This window comes from Eptatretus burgeri, chromosome 2 (genome assembly GCF_056783735.1).
Source record: "Eptatretus burgeri isolate ZD-2024b chromosome 2, Ebu_testis_v1, whole genome shotgun sequence".
Taxonomy (NCBI): Eukaryota; Metazoa; Chordata; class Myxini; order Myxiniformes; family Myxinidae; genus Eptatretus; species Eptatretus burgeri.
This window is the reverse complement of record NC_140962.1, coordinates 145331660-145350874: the sequence shown is the minus strand read 5'-3', so window position 1 is coordinate 145350874 and position 19215 is coordinate 145331660. Positions and strand designations below refer to the sequence as shown.

General features: G+C 43.9%; 2 protein-coding genes across 4 annotated transcripts in view; one reads left to right on the top strand and one right to left on the bottom strand.

Annotated features, from left to right (window-relative positions):
* Positions 1-8048, bottom strand: part of LOC147033437 (E3 ubiquitin/ISG15 ligase TRIM25-like) — a 73720-nt gene extending 65672 nt beyond the window's left edge. For both annotated transcript variants that reach the window (XM_085871625.1, XM_085871626.1), the window contains exons 1-3: positions 7893-8048; positions 5122-5748; positions 1898-1993 (exon numbers count right to left, since the gene is read on the bottom strand). In XM_085871625.1, the coding sequence (XP_085727751.1) occupies positions 1898-1993; positions 5122-5745 (720 nt within the window). In that variant the 5' untranslated portion in view covers positions 5746-5748; positions 7893-8048. The remainder of the gene's footprint in view (positions 1-1897; positions 1994-5121; positions 5749-7892) is intronic.
* Positions 1-19215, top strand: part of LOC147033431 (uncharacterized) — a 319898-nt gene that overhangs the window by 144956 nt on the left and 155727 nt on the right. The window lies entirely within an intron of this gene.

The window sequence follows — 19215 nt, the reverse complement described above, 5'->3', positions numbered from 1 at the left end:
CCAGATCCGCAGTAGCAGGTAGTGCCAGCTCTGCATTAGTTGAAAGTATGATGTGGATGTATGGTGGTAAACATTGCAAGAAAAACTCACAAAGGAGTGACTGGTCGAAAGTCATGTGACGGTCACCAAGAAGCTGCTACATATGACACGGTAGTTGTGAGGGTCTTCGCTCTCCTGAATCCTCGGCTGTAAGGAATTGTTGAAAGTGGCAGTGCTCAGAGGGAGTCTTATACTTTTTGAGCGCGGCCTTCAAAGTCTTGTACGGAGCGTTTTTTTGGAGGTTTCCGTAAAAAACATCTCTCACCTCCTTTGCATATTCTGGTGACAAGAAGCCAACAATCAAGGCTGGTGACAAATTTGGCGGTCACCTAGAGCGGCAAAATTTGGGGGTGGTAAAAATTAATGAAAGAATGATTCATTAAATTAAACAAGTAAACAAGGAGACTGTCCATGTGTTTTTCCTTGAAAATGAACCGTTATGTTAATGGCCAACTCCGCACGCCAGGTGAAACTGCCACTGCAAGACGAGCTCCAAAGTTGTCACGACCACAATATGTTTTGAACTTTGCAAAAATAACCTCAGAGATAATATCTCGAAAATATTTAGTGCTCTCCACATCCTCTTCACCCTCCCTGCTTCTGTGGCCAAAGGTGAGTGAATCGTCTCCAAGGTAAAGTTGATCAAAACATATATTCCGTCCTCAATTTATCAGCCTTGACAATACAACATGAAATAACACAAAACATTCACCCGAATGGACTCGTTGATACATTTGGTAAACTCAAAGCACGGAAAGTAGAATTCTAAATTGTAATGATCAACTTTGTTGCAGGAACACGTATTATGACATCATGCGATCACTATTACATGTCACGTATAAAGTGCATGTCTTCATGTCCATAATTATGCTTTTAAAAGTGTAGAGCAATAAAAAAAAATGGACAATCAGAATCAAATTCACCTTTTTTCATGTAAAATAAGTCTACAATTACAAATGCAGAATTTTATTCAAACTATTTCATTTTAATGCATCGTAAGTTAATAGTCGCCCGAATACCCTTGCATTGGTATTCTGCCAACAATGTACTTGAATCGCTTGAACTCGGTCGTAATGTTTCGGTTGTCGAAATGGGTTGCGGTATTTGGGTTCTTAGGGTTGCTGTGGGTCATTAGTTTCATCGAAACCGTTGCCGCTGTTGAAGCTGATTAAGTGTCCAGGAAGGGCATGGCTGGTTGGTCGTTCCCGGCGAATGGTTACGTGCTTGAAACTCCTCATCCGTCCATTTGGATCAAGTCGGGGTCACCAATTTCGCGAAGAAAAAAAAGACATCAATTATTTATTTCAACACAATGGCAAAAACTCTCCAAATCCTTACCGGAAAACCCATTGACACCAAAGCCGAAGCGTATCGATGTACAATTTTACAAAACCAAAGGCAAAATGATGCCGCGACAAGCTCATCCCGGGGCAAAAGGAGCGTGGTTAGCGGAGAGTCCCCCCCCCCCTAGGGTCCGTTGCTCCAGTGTATAAAGGTCTCATCGAATCATCTCCCCGAGAACAAACAGTCAGGATTGAGAGTCTCTTCTATTTTTTTTCGCATCTCAATGCGATTGTTTCTGCGATCACCAAAAATGTCATTTTTCTTTCATTTACTTATCCATCTTAATTATCTTGTCATTGTCCTGCACAATTTCATTTCATCGTTCATTTTTCCCGTACAATATTTCATCAAAATGAACGACGTTTGCCAAGAAACCTCAATGTTGTTTCAATTTTCAATATCCTTTGAAAATAAAAATAAAAAAAAATCCTCACTTTCAATAGCAGGTTGTAATCTTTTTGCACATTTATTTTCATTTCATTATTATGGAAGCCAATCCAAAGTGACCCCCTACCTGTGTGTCTTGGACCTGCTGCTGCACCTGCTGCATCCGGGATCCAACTTGCTTTATTGATTCAACCAGAGGAGCATGCTTTGCAGCCAAAATGGCCTGCGTGCAAGAAAGAAACTTGAGTTAACAATAGAATAGTACAATTATTATGGAAATCAAACGTTTTACATTCATTTTTTTTTAGCTCATCTACAATGGAGTCGAGATGAGCTGTTAAACCATACCGATGTCCTTCAGATTGCCTTTCTTTCCTTCCTTCCTTCCTTCCTTCCTTCTGTCAGTCAGTGAGTCAGTGGGTCAGTGATTCAATTAACATTTTTCAAATTTTTCGCCAACTCCCCCGAGGTGGCTCAACGGATCGTGTTATGAGGAGCGGCTGAAAGAGACGGGGCTTTCTTTATACACTATGAAGGAAGAGGTGACTCGGGGGTATGATAGAGATGTTTGTTTAGGATAATGAAGTGTGTCGACGAAATAAGGGCAGAAAAATTATTCAGTAAAGTAGACAGTGAGAGGACCAGGGTCCGTAGCCTGAGAGTAAAGAAGAGTTAAAAAAGGTAGTAAGGCAGGGGTCTTTCTCAGACCTCAAATTACCAAACTCAAGAGAGTTTGGCACCATTATCCGCAGTAGTTAATGCATGGAATGGTCTCCCTGGAAATGTAGTGGCAGCAGAAACAGTGGATAAGTTTAAATTAAATTTAGATAGTTACCTATAAGTATGTATTAGAGATTGAGGGTATAGGGGGTGTTGGCAGGACTTTTAGGTAGCTTCAGCATGGATAAACCTGGTGTTGGCTTCGTGGTTAGGGTGCCTGGCTTGGGATCTTAAGAGTCCTGAGTTTGAGCACTGTTGGCCGCTGAATCAACTCTCAGCCTATCATCCTTCTGAGGTCGGCGAAACGAGTGTCAGTGGACTGGTGTGGGGCACGGCATCAGCGGCATAGTTGCGCCCCACCAAAATGATTTGCCACCCGGCGGCCAAACTGCCAGATGCAAGAAGCAGCAGCATGGATGAGTTTGGGTGATTGTGTGCATGTGTGTGGAGTGTTGACTGGGGATCTTGTCAAGGGGTGGCGTGTGGTTGACCTTGTGTGTTTCTCATCCAACAACCGCCTACGCCCACTCCCTCCCCACCCCCCCCCCCTCCCCGGAAAGAAAAAAACAAAAATAACAAAACAAAAACTTTTGTATTTTCTTTTTTTGGTCTGGAGTTGATGAGACGCAGGACAAATGGGACGCACGGCCTCCTCCTGTGTCTAGATTCATTGCGATTCCTTGTGATGTCTACGTGTAAAAACGAATGGAACTCTTCTTTTTTTTCATTTCCATCTAGGTGGTGAGATAATTAGCTAATTAACTCAAAATGTAATCCATTTTTATATGTCCATCATATCACGATTCGGTCATCGATGTTTCCTCATTATTTAATTTTAACCTCTTCATCCTCCGAGTTAAATTTCATCTTAATCATGATTTAATTTAATCTCTGAATTAAATTTTAACCTCTTAATGTCATGAATGCCCTCTTGCTCTGAAGAACAAAAAAAAAAAGAAGAAAGGGGGAGGGGAGGACAGAGAATTGGGGTGAGGGCAGAGAAGGGACAGTCATTTTTCATTCTTTTTAGTCCTTTTTCAGACCCTTTTGACACTTTGGACTCCTTAACATCCTATAAATACAAATAGACTGCTTAGTCCCTGAAGGTTCCTCAAACTCTCAAGAACTTGAAGACCCTTTAAAACCTTAAGACTAATTATAGTCCTAAGACCCTGTCGAAGCAAAAGACCCTTAAGATCCTTTAAGACACTCAAGACCTCTAAGATCCTTGAGAACCTTAACATCCTTAGGACCCTGAAGACCCTTAAGAATCCTGAGACCATTAAAACCCTCTAAAACTCTCATACCCTTTATAATCCTAAGACACTTTGGACCCTTTATAACCTCAAAACCCCTAAGAACCCCAAGACTCCCAAGACCTTCTAAGACCCCTAAGACCCCATTCATCACCTAATGCAGCCTGACTATGACCACCCTCCATCAGGAGATGAGCATCTATCCCACTTGGGACGATTCAGAAAATATAGAATTGCAATACATTTGTGAGAAATATCACAGCGATTCTGGTTTACAGGTTGAACGTTGAAAAATCTCCTTTGCTTCATTTGAATCCGATGCAGGATAAGAATAGAAAAGAGGAAAAAGAAGTTGAATATAAATGCTGCAATCATAACCTGGCAGGAGGATGGCTGGTAAAACTGCCTTGCATCGATAACTTTGAGACATTAACAGGACAACTATCACTGATGTTGATCCGTGGTTGGGTAAGCACATGACGTGGTAAAGAGAATTTGGGTCAAAAATGTTGATTTGTGAATAACCTTGGATAAATAGGTAAATAATCTCTACACCACACTCTCGTGTCCATGAACTCCTCTCCACCTTTCTCGACGAGTATTATGATTTGAAAGATGTTACACCAGGAGTGTATTCCTGCATGCAGCCAGGGTGAAACAACAATGTGTCTGTCTTCACTCATATAGACGTTAAAACCGAGTTTCGTGTTGGCTATCATTACCGGTGGATGTTAAAGTTCCCACACTGCCCTTCATAAAGAGTAGGCAAGTTATTACCGCGCAATCAAATTCTGAATTCCTTCCTGAACTGAGGGTAGAAGGTGTTCTGGTCTTCTTGGGGGCTCCTTGACCATGTTTAACTGCGGTTGCTATGTGTATGTTTCACCAGGAATTTCAGGCGATTATTGCGGACTTATTGTGGGCAGGTGTTCCAGATAAGGAGGGCAACTTATAACAATTGGTTGATTTATTTTAATTTTAAAGCCACAGACAAATCCATAACAAACTCGAGGGCTGCAATTGAAGATTGCTGATGGGGGTCAGAGACCGCAGGCTAACTCGTAATGTTAGCCAATTGGTAGCACTTGTAATTCTGCCTCATAATGAAAACAAACGTTTTTTTTTTTCTACCAAAAAGTGAGACATCATGCACTAAAAATTAAATATTTAGAAATTAAAAATTATTTTAAAAATATTGAAATAAATAAATAATTGAAAAGTTTGAATAATACAGTATTTAAAATTTTTAAGGGAAAAATTATTCTTAAAAAAGCCAGACGTCACAAACACAACTACAAAACAATCAAAGCCTCCCTCCGGGAACCATAATAATTTTACAGAATTCACAAAAATATAATTTAACTGAATCAGGTACCTTGAATTCGGTAAGAGCCACCGCCACAGGCACAACTTCATGGTCCTGATGTTGCGCTTTACACATCAGAGAAACCAAGCTCTCATCGTCCTTACAGTAGAAGCGGATCGAGTTGCCGTGCTTAGTGTGTGCTCTTCTCCGCTCCTCCACGTTCACTTCTGGCTCGACGAGATGATGCCCTTTCTGTTTATGCGGCTTCACGTGTCTCTTACAGCACAGGGTCTCACATGGTACACACCGCATGGCTGCCTCTTCATTACAAAGCTCACAGCCTCCCATTTTCACTTTCTTGTTTACCGTGACATCATCATGCTCACCATCCTCTACAACAGCTTGTCCCCCAGCCTTTCGACTACCACTACCTTCACTTTCGCTCAGCTTCATCCGCTCTACCAAGCTTGCGAGGATCACACTCTTTTTGAGTTTTGGTTTTTGAGGGAAAACCTCACGACAATTTGGACAAAGACAGGCAGTGGATTCTTCCCTGATTTTCCAATAATTATTGAGACAGGAAGAACAAAATGAGTGTCCACAGGGCAGTGTAATGGGCTCTTCAAACAGGAGCAAACAGATGGCACATGTGAGGTCGTTCGTCCTATCTTCGATAGGCGAAGAGGAAGCCATTTCCTGAGGAACAGAGAGACGGAACACAGGTAAACAGCATTTCCAAGAAAATAATCATAAAATAGAAATTAAACAACTCCGAGTCATATCCTGAGAAAACACGACCCTCCCCCCCCCCTCCTCCCCAATAAAAAAAATCACCCCCAAATTCCTGGCAAGTGTAAGTTTGTGAACTCATAATTTGTGAGTTGTGAGGCACATAATTCACAGGTCAGGAGGTGACACCCATCTGTCATGAGTCATGTTCCAGGACATCTGTCGCAATGGGAGCAATGTTGGGACGCTCATCATGGTCAAGGAGCTCCATGCCGAGCAGTTCATGTGCTCTGGGAGGGGGGGTGCCATTGTGAGTGGAGAACGTCCTTTCTGTAGGCGTAATCCTGGTGGGTACCATCGTGCTTACCCCGAAGTAAGGGTCAGAGACAGAGCTGCCCTTTCCAGTGCCATGTAAGGCCATTTTTTTCAGCCTGATGAGTCATCAATCGGATGGTCACCAGTTATGATCAAATCGCTGGACTCATACTCAAGATCGTACTGGCATGGGACAACTGAGGTGCTCGCCCCATGCGCGTGGTGTGCCACAGGCCCCGTGTAATGCCATTTCAGTGGTGGCGGCAGCCAGCGCTTCAGGGAGTCGTCTACAATCTGCCACAATGTTCCCCCGGGTGTGGGATTGGCCTGGTCGCTACGTGGAGGACGAGTCATCTCAATTGAACCAGAGTCATCATGGACATTGTGACTTGATGAGGCCCAGCAAGGAGCAAGATCAGGTGATCAGGAGTTTTGTTGCTTTGTGTTAATTTATGTTCTTTCTCTTTATTGCTTTGCACACACAGTTTTGTTTCTGCTTTCTATTATTCTGTAATTGCACACAATTGCTACCGAGTATAATTTCAAAGAAACCATTCATTCATTTGATGGGGGAGAGCAGGCATGATGGATGGCCTAAATGTTCTTCTCCTGTGTCCTTTTGTCATTTTGAAGCACCGGTTGAACATGAACGAGATCTCGGATGATAAACCTCAACAACTCCATAGTTATTGAATCATTTATTTTTGGAAAACAAAATCATTTGAACTCACAACTTTGGAAAGTGTGTTTGTTTTCAGCCATTGTGATGGAATTTCAAATTCTCAAAGACTAAGTTTCCCGGAACTCGGTGCTACGGCTTTGTTCCGATGTGATGTTTGGGTTCATCTTCACCGTTAAGATGAGATCCAGTGCAGGTATGAAAGTACGAATCCAGTCCCTTTTGTGGGTCTGACGGACTTCATTAAATTCCTGTCCACATTCCCATCTACCGTCATTCTCTCAACTTTTTTTTTTTCCCAAAGTTCATCATACTTTCCTACTGATCAATACTCCAAGAGAGTTATAACCGAAGCCGTCATGAGATCATGTCTTCGGACAAGGACGAGGTAAAGGTAATATCCTTTACATTTCATTGTAAAACTCTTGTTGTTATCTCCCTTTCTCAATCAGCATTGCACCACCATGCACCACCACCACTTCGGACAGATGCACCACCATAACACTGGGATTCATGGATTCCAAAAGACAAGGTTCGTCTATTCAAAGTGTTCGTGCATGTATTGCGTTGGACGTTAATCCCGAGAATACACGCACCTAGGTTGATTGCAGGTACAAGATATACAAAATGCACAGCTCGTCTCCATCCGCATTCTTCGACTTATCTTTTAAAAGCAGAAAAAGATCAAGTGTAGGGCTTGAACTCAGGACCTGAGGATCCCAAGCCACCCCCCCCCCCCTAACTGCTAAGCCAACACCAGGTTTTGTTGTTTGTTTACTGAAATGTCAGACTCCACCAACAATGGCAAGAGACAATGGAGCAACAATGGCACAATGGAGCAATCGACACGTTTTTGACGTTTAAGAAAAGATAATTAACACAATGTGTAATCGTATAAACATTCCCATGGTTATTGAATCGGTTCATTGAGTGAACGTCTTGATCCACAAGCCGACGGTCACTCGGGGAAGTGACGGAGATCCCGAGAATCCACGTCATTATCTCCCGGGGGGGGGGGGGGGGTGGAACAAGTTGTTGGTGGCGACGAGTCGTGGACAAAACTGGAGTAAATGATCATGACGTCACTACAAAGTGTTCTATTTTAAACTTTACTCACCAATGTAAACTTGAATATCCGTGATGTTTCCGTTCGCAGTCGAGCCCGTCGGCGAAGCTGAGCACTACAACAGACTACTACAGTACAGTATTAAGTTAACGGATCCGCCCACCGAACTGCGACCTCCCCCACCGACCTCCCCCACCGATGGGTGGGAATTCCAAACAACTTGGCGTGGTCTTCCTGAAACAGGCTCCTCCCATTTTCACAAGCCCCGCCCTTCTCTCGATTGAGCCAAACGACGAACTCAGGGCTGTTTATTCCATAGTAGATCAGCAGCTGCCGGATCATTCGATCACTTTCTCGAGGTTTGCAAAATGACACCTTCCCGTGGCTTGTTCACAGCTTCTATCTATTAACATTCTAGTGATTTGTTTACTCATTAAGGCATTAGAGTCTACTTATTGTGTACTTATCGCTGGGGGTGTTTGAGGCTAAGTATCATCGACTATAGTTGCATGGACCTCAACAGCGCAGACGTTGAGGTCCACCATGGTTAGAGTGGTCCATTCAACTCTCCAGTGGTTAACTAGAGGGGGAGCACTCGGGAGAGTGCAAAACCTCCGCCGCCAATACTGCTGGGTCACTCAAGTGAACCTTATATCTTATTCATTAAATATGATGTCAACAGTGCTGACAGTAATAGTTCTTTTCTCCATTTTTTTGGGGGGGGGGGGGTGGAAATCACTTAAAACATGTAGAAATGCAAAAAAAGAAATCGAAATTTTGTTGAAAAAAAAGTTGCAAAAATTTTTTTTTCTCTCTAACAATCTTTTTTTGGGGGGGGTTGGAAATCACTTAAAACATGTAGAAATGCAAAAAAAAAATTTCTCTAACAATTTTTTTTGGGGGGGGTTGGAAATCACTTAAAACATGTAGAAATGCAAAAAAAATATTTCTCTAAGAATTTTTTTTTTGGGGGGGGGGTTTGGAAATCACTTAAAACATGTAGAAATGCAAAAAACAAATTTCTCTAACAATTTTTTTTGGTGGGGGGACCAAGTCCAAAATCTAATGGCATGATCCTTGGACCATACCTACCCCCCCCCTAACCAAGTTTCGTCGAAATCCATCGAGGAGTTTTTCCATAATACTGTTCACAAACAAACAAACAAACAAACAAACAGAAAGGGGTGAAAACAGTAACCTCCAATCTTCGATGGCGGAGGTTAATCAGATTGGTCCATCGATCCATTCAACGTGGTTGATTAGAATTATTCAACGATCTACGGAATGTTAGGACATTGATCCAGCAAGTGCCAATAATTATTGGATTATTGAAATCACCAAGATTTCCTTTTACACTTAGAGTAAGTTTAACGCAAAACAGATATAATAGATATCGAAATAAGTATCGGTAAGTGTTAAATACACGTAAAAGACTAGAAGAGCACTCGGTAGAGCGCACACCTGCACCACGCAATGCCTGATCCACGAGAACATATCGGACTCATTACATTTTTGAAATATCATGCCATACAGTACTATATCGTTTTTGGCCCCGATCTCTCAACGGTGAAGAATCACTTTAAAAATAAAGTTACTCTCGAATCCAGATCTTCACCAAAATCGAATCAATTCGTCCTTGTCACACACCGAACCTGTCCACCAAGTTTTGGCTGAATGCGTCCAGAACTTTTTGAGATATCATGCTATATATCGTTTTGGCTCTCTCTCTCTCAACGGTGAAAAAATTACTTAAAAAAAAACTTCTAGTAGTCAGATCTGGATCCAGATCTTCACCAAAATCTCATCAGTTCGTCCTTGTCACACACCGAACCTGTCCACAAAATTTCATCCGGATCCGTTCACAACCCTTTTGAGATATCCTGTACGCAAAAGGATAAACAGACAGACAGACAGACAGATACGTCACAGATAGTTACAGTTTACGATATTCACCTCTGGCAGCGCCAGAAAGATGGCAAGTGCCATGCGGTGGTTCCACAACTTCATGCACAGATGGCCTGCGCTTCACGTGGTAAAACCATCAAGTTTATCTGAGCTGTTAGAGTACGTTGCGCATCAGAAGAATCAGAAACAACCCACTTCAAAGAACGGCACCATATTCGAACCAAATACAATGAAAATAGTCCAGCAGCCATTTCTCATATGAGGCCAAATAAGGAAATTCGTTCAACACCCCCTACAGAAAAGGTTTGACTTGACCGGGTGGTAGAATAGACCCTATATAACACCTCCAGGTGGTATGTGGTTTCAAATTGTGGTATCATAAAAATCTTGAGGCCATTATACATACCTAGGGTACTTACCAAGAGGGTCACTTAGGGTACTGTGAGCTAGCAAAATTTAGGGGGAGGGGTAACGTAAACATTAATATTTTTGTCTCGACTTAACCAATTTTCAATATTGAGGTATCATTGGCTTCCTATTATAATTATCTATCACAGTATTACAGTTATTTGAGAATGACCTTTGCCATGGCATCACCAAAGCTAAAATATCACACTCATTCAAACTTTCTGACATTTTAAATTGTGTTCTCATATGAAGGTGAACGGCGTTTCTCAATTACTACTGGTATGTATACATTTTGGAAATCAAACGCTTAAGAAAGTATTGTTACGTTTGAGGGGGGGGTATGCATTCAAAGGGTAATTAGGATGTTTAATTAGGTATGCCATGCTGTTCGAGTTTACCAGGATCTCGATGTAATAAGTAGCAATTCAGTGGTGATAAGTTGTCTAGTAAATGTTCATTTCTTCAAGGGGGGAGATGATAATTGTCACGTAATTAGATAGGGACACGGGATAGGGTAAGTGTGTCTGCGTAAACCCCTTTTTGGTATTCTCTGGAGACTTGCCGTGACGTCACAGGACAGTGCAGCGGATGGCTCCGCCCCGTGATCATGATTGGCGGAAGGCGATGGCGGTGGGCCAATAAATGGCTCGATTGAAGTGACGAGGACAGAAGGATAAAAAGGTTCTGTTCGGGGTCGAAAAGGAAGAAGAAGAAGAAGAAGAAGAAGAAGAAGAAGAAGAAGAAGAAGAAGAAGAAGATTACAACCAGAACGATCGTGTTTTTTTGGTGTGGAAGCTGTGGCGGCAGAGAGCGTCCTGGTTGTTGTGCTGAATCGATCGTGTTCTTGATCGTGTCTGGGAGCCTTGCCGAGCCTCGTGCCTCGCTTTGGTTGGCTCTGGGGTTCTGCTGACTCGGAGTGCGGGGTCGGGCGGCGGGTGGACCTGCCTCCCTCTCCTGCTCTTGGCTTGGCGCCGGAGCTGGTTCCCTGGCGGCTGTGGACGGACTTGGGCCAGGACCAGGAGGTCAACAGCACCGCGGTTTCTCCTGCCCCCCCCCCCTGGCGAGAGCAAGGCCGGCTCGTCCGACGCCGATCCAGGGACGGTTGCGTCCACACCACGGTCCAGCCTGACCACCAGGAATAGCTACGGTGTGTGTGTGTGTGTGTGTGTGTGTGTGTGTGTGTGTGTGTGTGTGTGTGTGTGTGTGTGTGTGTGTGTGTGTGTGTGTGTGCTTGGCACCTTAGAGGGATTGAGATCTTTATATTCATTGGAATTGTCTGTGTTTTTCCCCACGCCCGATCCCACACCATCCCGTCGAATCGCCCCGGATCCCTCTTCTTGCCGAGTCTTGTTATTTCTGTTAATAGTAAAAACAAATAAACATCATCAACTCAGTGAAAAGTGACTCGTGCCACCTTCCTCGTCCCGTTTGCGGTAGAGCGATTAGAACCGCCATGTTTGGGTTATAAACAAATAAATCGCCTCCATCGTTTCGGCTCATTCTACGTTGGCGGGACTGTTCAAGTCCCGTGGACATCACAGTATTGTTCTGCAGAAATTCATATACATACAGAGGCACTCATAAAGAAAACTGCAACTGTTATTTTTAGCGTTCGTCTTTTCCTAGTGTATAGCAACACGGAAGCACATACATCAGAGCCGAGCTTAATAGTTGTCTTTGGCAACACGGAAGCTACTCATTCATCATAGTGGATGATAATAGTTATCATGGTCGACACTGGGAGCTGTGCATGACAACACAGAAGCACATCCGTGAGAGCGAATCATAATAGTTGTGCTCGGTTGCACGGAAGCACATTCGTCGGAGCGGTTTGTAATATTTGTGTCTGGCAACAAGGAATCACATTCGCCATGGAAACATGAAGATGTCATCTATTGTAACTTTTAGTCAGCGTCTTCTTCACCACTGGATTCAAAGATTGTTCTTGGATTTCATGCTTGGGCATGTTAGTTCTCGCATGAGTCGCACAGTGTACAACATCCTGAGCAAGCATCAAAACACGTCTTTCATCTGATGAGTTGCTACATTCTGGTGCTGAAAACTCATCTTCATCTTCCTTTTCTGGTTTGGCAATAACCCAGCGTAGTCGCCAGTAAAGACTGTCTGGTATCACAGATTTGGATTTTGTCAGGGTGAGATCCATGATATTAGGTGGTCGGACCGATATACCTTGACATTCATTGATCTCCGACTTGATGAGTTTCGCAGTGCGGTACAGCAGACTCACCTTGTCGCAATCATCCATCGCTGCTGTGGGCTGTTTTCTTGGTACGCCCGTGGCTGTTGCGGTGTTACACTGATGGGCAGAGTTGATGACATCTGGAAGGGATATGGAGCTTGAGTACAAAAGCTCGGACTTACTAAGATCATATGGCTTATGGAAGAAAATGTCATCTCCAAAGTGTTTCTTTAGTCGAAGTTTGAGTTGCTGCGTAGTGTAGCTGTCGACTGCCGCTCCCTGTCCGCGCAGAAAATGATTGTATCTGTCCAGAAGATTTGTCATATCAAAGGCCTTCCCACCATTCAGGTCAACAGAGATATCTTCAGCCAATTGCTTGAATGCCGTATCGTAACAAGTTTCTTGTCTCCCTTCATGGAAGCCAGTATGCTGCAGATTAGCTTTGCTGATGTATGAGGCATGGCAAGCTCTGTGGTATCGAGCTTCTGCTGCCACTAGATCGTTACTGACAGCACCAGTAGTCCGTAACAAGTCCTCATCGCCCTTTGCGGTCGCTACTTGCACAATAGTTTCACAGGCTTGGAAAGTTCTGACCATGGTCATCTCCTTTACCCTTATGTGTGTTTTCTTCTTGCAGAAGAGGCACATAGTCCAGTCAGTGGACGTTGACTGGGACCTGGATACCCTGGAGGTCTCCGTCAAACTTGTTTCAGATTGTGTGCCAATCTTAGATTCTTCTGCTGGTGTCGGTGAGAATGCAGATATTCTTCTCTGCATGTAACGCAGGTTTTCTTTGGTTGTCCATTTTTCGTAGCAATTTGAGTGCCATTTAACATCCGCGGTTGCCAAACTGTCAAAATCTGATTTTAAGCGTTCGTATACTTCATCTCGTCAGAGTTCCAGTGCTGCAACAAGTGTCTGTATGGAGGTATCTCGGGCTTTCCTCAGTGTCTCGTTTGAGTCCATCTGACAAATTATGCACTTGTGAAAGTTCGTCAACTTCTGTCTCTTTACAGGTAAAAGTTGCACTATTGCCTGACTCTCTGAACTGGCCATTGCTTCAGCTGGCTAGTAGGATTCTTTCAGATGTTCAATCTGGAATGACACAGAAAAGCAACTATGTTAACCCACAGCCTCTTTTACCATCATTAACATGACGTTTTAAACTTTATTTTTGTAATTATCTAGTCAATAAGAATTTCATAAAAAATAGACTAACACAGCATTTTTTAGTCCAGCAGCATGAACCTGTGAAAAAATCAATTGTTCAACACCCACTACAGAAAAGTTTGACTTGACAACTTAGTATGCTCAAAAAGATGCCTAAAATATAAAAAAAACCTCATAATATTTGATTTGTTTGTGATTTTTACCTCTTGTGGTTGTACAGTTGAATGAATATCGACATTTCTGCACATATTCTGAAAGAGAATTATAATAGGAAGCCAATGATACCTCAATATTGAAAATTGGTTGAGTCTCGACAAAGATTTTCACGTTTACGTTACCCCTCCCCTAAATTTTGCTAGCCCACAGTGACCCTCTTGGTAAGTACCCTTGGTATGTATAATGGCCTGTAGAATTTTAATGATACCGCAATTTGAAACCACATACTACCTGGAGGTGTTCTATAGGGTCTATTCCACCACTCTGTCAAGTCAAACCTTTTCTGTAGGGAGTTTTGAACGATTTCATTTTTTTCAGGTCCTTGCTCCTGGACTATTCCGGGAGTTCCCTGAATCCACCATAGTTGGATTTATTGAAATCCGTTCTCAAGTTTTAACACGACAGACAGACAGGCCAAAATATATATGATAAGATATATATTGTCGTGTCCACACCGGTTAGACCGACCTGGACGGACAGCCAAATAGTTATACCTTGGAGGTGAACACATGATCATTGGAGATTATGGCACGCGCTGGACGGGGGCGGCAAAGACACGTATCAGACGCGTTCACCATGACGGAGGACAAGGGCTTACACTCAAACCCACGACAAAAGACAACACAAGCAATCTTAATAAATAGGGGGTTTAATAAACATAAATCAAATATTCATAATGGAAATAAATCAAAACGGGATAATAATGAAATGGGAGGTGAACTAAATCTAATTTTGAGGCACCTCCACACAGACTTAATACAGACAAGGGGACAGAATAAATCAGACAAGCCAGGAGGCGACGATGGCTTGCGGGCATTATTGAACAATGCCACGATAGGTACAATTGAGTTAGTGGAAGCTTTTGAGGAAGCCCTACCGTAAAATCCTATCTCTTCCGTCAAAATTAACCAAATTAAATCGGATTTTTTATATGTTGTACTTATGGACATTATGCACAGCTTCTAGGAAATGAAATTGCGGGGAAAAAAATCGAGAAAAATAAAAAAAATTTTAAAAAGCTCATACAAAAAGACACAACTAGACCATGATATCGAGCTTGTGTCCAAGTTTCATCAAGATCGCATCAAACATCACGGAGCTATGCTCTGGAGAGAGTCACAAACAGACAGACAGACACACACACAGACACAACGAAAATAGTGGTCACTGCTGGCGCCCGCGAACCGAAAAAGCCTCCCTTTCTCCCAGCACGTAGCTCTGTGCCCAGAGATGATGTTCTAAAGCTTTGGGTTCACCAAAGAGCATCGTCACTGCACAGGAAAATGTGCCCAAAATGGCGCCAAGCCGCTCTCTGGGCAGCAAGTGTACGGGAGGAAGTTTGTGCGGATGGTCCCTTCGTAAACGGCCCAGAAGCTGTCGTGAAAGTTCCTCCTCACAATTGAGATTGCATGCGCTGCTCGTCCACAAAATGGCGCTGCCTTCTTGCCCGGGGACACAACACGAGGCTCCGAGAAGCGGTACCACATAACCCAGCCAAACAGTCAATGGCCAGCGTCATCCTCCATCACGTGAGCAAATTCACACAAATGAACAACGGGACTCACGCTCCCTTTTCCCTCGTTTTGAGGGCAGCCAGCCAGCACATCAGTCTCAATCACATTCCTCACAGAACCTCCCTTTTCATTCCTTGTTTGTGTCCCGACTGACGATCCTGACTCAATCCTCCTCTCTTCCCTCTGACATTGCCCCATCCATCATCCACCCCAGGGACATGGTCTCGCTTGTCGTCATTCCTGGAGGCGGGGTTTTCACCTGCTTGGAAATGTCCGGCTCAGTTGTTGTTCTTCTAAGGACACGATTCCTTTTTATCGCCAGCCTTGAAATGCAAAAACATAAGAAAAGGTCACAGGGAGCAATTAAATACTGGGAGAAATTAGCCGAAGACCCCACCTAATTTAACACAACACCATCCCCATGTGGTGATAATTACCACGAGAGCTCACAGTTTCCGCACTTAATTTCCATCGAGATGTCTCCTACACATTCACAGGCCATGCTACGCTATACAATTCTACCTTTACTATGAAGTTTCTCCATCTACCCCACAAACATACCAATGTGTGTGTGTATATACTTACGTGTGCCTATATATATATATATATATATATATATATATATATATATATATATATATATATATATATATATATATATATATATATATATATATATATATTGTTACAGGCCGGGGGGTTGGCCGCCAACCGACCGCTCTGAACGGAGCCGCAAGTCGAGTCGGCCCGACCGATCGCCCGGAATATAGATCGCCGCCCGGATAACTCCGAGCGACGGGTCCTTGTACAAGAACCGAAATACGCCAATCGGCAGATCACGTGGGGTAGGGTCGATTGCCAATCTTCAATGTACCTAAATACCCACGTGATCCAACTACCGGGGTATTCCACCCTCGACGGGTCTCGTACGGAACAAACCGCCGAGGCGAGCTTGTCCGTGCGCGATTCCGAGCGGTGTAATCGCCGAGAACCGTCAGTCCAAATGTCCCCCTATTACGGCAAACCAATGGCTTTCTAACTCCCAACACACGAAATGTTCAGTCAATGAGGGAATGGATGCAACGAGCAGGTTTACATTCACACAATGACATTTATTATAATGAAACACGTATGCAATTAAATAAGGCAAAACACGTATGCAATTATGCAAGTAACAAAAGCACGACAAAAGAACTACAACCGTCTACTTATTATGTAGTCATTTACACCTAACAGCAGTTCCTACTTATTAGACGGGCCCACAGACACACGTACTCACTCTCGCACACGCACACACACACACACACACACACACACACACACACACACACACACACACACACACACACACACAACGGTGGCTGAGGCCTTTAATCACGAGCTCCAGCTCGGAGGACAGGTGAGTTAAAACTCAGAGCTTGACTCGAACCTTTCCACCTCATTTGGTCTTCAACTTGTCCGGACCCGGGCTCCAGCGAGAGCGAGCTGGATCCAATCGCCGCGATCCTTCCCGAGCTCCCGCGTATCCTTCCGCGCTTCTCAACACGTGTCGGTGAGACGAGGCACCGATCCTTCCTGTCGATCGTCGCTTCCCCGAGGATCCAACTCCAAGAAGAGGCCGATGCGTCGCACCAAGCCGGGAAACAAAATGGAGAACAAAAAGCTCCACAAACCAAGAAGAAGAGGAAGAAGAGCTCCACTCGCAGCTCGAGCCGAACAACCGGCTCAAGTTCCTTCCAAAACAAAGCAGCAGCCAAAGCTCACTGAGCTAGCCGAAGCAAAAAGCTTCCAAAGGCCTCAAGCCAAGCAGGACCCGACGGCTGCTGAATGACTGCTCTCTCTGAAGCAAAAAGCTTACTCCTCCAACGGCACTCAGCACACGAACTCTGCACACGGGACTCCCCCGAACTCTTTACACGGGACTTTCACAAACTCAGCCCACGAACTCAGCCCTACCACGCGACTCCCACGCGAACAAAGAAAAGATGTCCTCTTTATCCTTTGCACCCCCTCCCCCGCACCCGGCGTGACTCATGCCCTCGTGATCCAACCCCCGCTCAACCACGGGTGGGAGGGAGTTGTTGACGTCACCGCAGGGTTCTTCTTCCTCTTCGCAGAAGAGGGGGAGAGACGTCTCCATTGTTCGCTCCCTAACTATTAAATCGATCCGCAGCGCATCTAATCAATTTCAAACATTTAAACAATGGAAGGTGAGCTATCTAGGGAACATGCACTTATTGACATAGCTGACTAAGGGAACCTGCATGTTGTGTGCAATTGAATTCCAAATTCGTAACAATATATATATATATATATATACATGTGTATGTATACACTCTAGCGGGGTGTGCTTACACATTGTGTAAACATACATACGAACCGTTTCCCCATTCATTAGGTCACTCACCTGCAATTTTTTCCTTTATTTATATTTTCATTTACAGATAATGTCCAACAATTCTGTGATTTTTTTCTGGTGCACGGGCTTCACTGTCCATTGGCACGAAAAATTTCAGCTTTCTTATTCACCCGGAAGGCACCGATCTTTAATATCAGTCAGTGAGTGGTTAGAAAGAACTTTGTTATTATATACGGGGGGGGGAGGGGGGGGAAGAGGGAGGCAGGTGTAGGGTAAGAGCAGGAAGGGGAGGCAAAGAGGATGAAGAAGGGAGAGCTAGGGGGGAGGTGGGGAGAGCGAAACCTCACCAAACGTTGCTATTCACTGCGGGAGGGAGGGGTGCACAAGAGAGAGAGAGAGAGAGAGAGAGAGAGAGAGAGAGAGAGAGAGAGAGAGAGAGAGAGAGAGAGAGAGAGAGAGAGACAGACAGGCAGTGACAGCGAAAGAGCGACAGAGGTGTGGGAGGAGTGTGCTGCATTTTATGAGGAGGAGGGAGTGAGGAAGGGACAGAGTGAGAGAGAAGGGTGGGAGAGAGGAGGAAAAAAAAAAAGGGAGGTGGGGGTGTGGAGGTGGGGTTCGCAAAGAGAATAATATGACGCTTAATGACCAAACACAAAAAACTGTCAGAACAGCTGTTCACATAACGACACAACAGAGTTTGTAAAGTAATCCGTTGGCACATCTGCAAAAACTTTGATATTCTAGTTGCAGAAAATATGTAGGAAAATTAACCAAAAGCAATCAATGAAAATATTGAAGTACCACTCACGTACGACCTAATGATCACATCGGGTGTGAACATCGAAAACAAAGCATTGCGACCAGATATCATACTTAGGTGCAAAAAAAAGAGAAGGCATTGCTAATTGAGATGTTAATAGCAGTGATTTTGGGCTAACGATGCAGAAATCAAGAAAATGACCAAATACCAAGACCTCAAGCATGAAGTGAGAAGATCCAGGAAGCTGAAGAATTCCAAAGTTGTGCCAGTGATGATGAAGAACCTCATGGGAATGATGTATAAGAACATCACAGAGATATTAAAAGCCATCCCTGGGAATATCACTACAAACAAATTACAGTTGGGAACCGTCCTGGGCTCAGTAACGATCCTGAAGAGAGCCTGCAGCATGAAACTTTGAGAACAGAAAACTTCACAGCTTGGTCCGTAGATCGTGACTCATACCGAAATTAAGTTATACACTTTGAGTCCACCCTGGGAGGACTCCGTTCCACATTCTGAAATCCACATATTTAGAAACCAATCAATGACAAACACACAAACATACAAGTGATGGTGGATACTGCGAGACCTGGGAGGGATCCGTTACACCTTCTGAAACCCACAGATGGACATAAAAACCAACACACACACACACACACACACACACACACACACACACACACACACACACACACACACACACACACACACATGCACACATCCCCTTTTATTAGTACAAGATGCACTCCATGGCCAAAAGTATCTGGATGCTTGCTCGACCAACATCTCATTCCAAAATCATACGCATAAATATGGAGTTGTTCCCCCCTTTGCTGCTA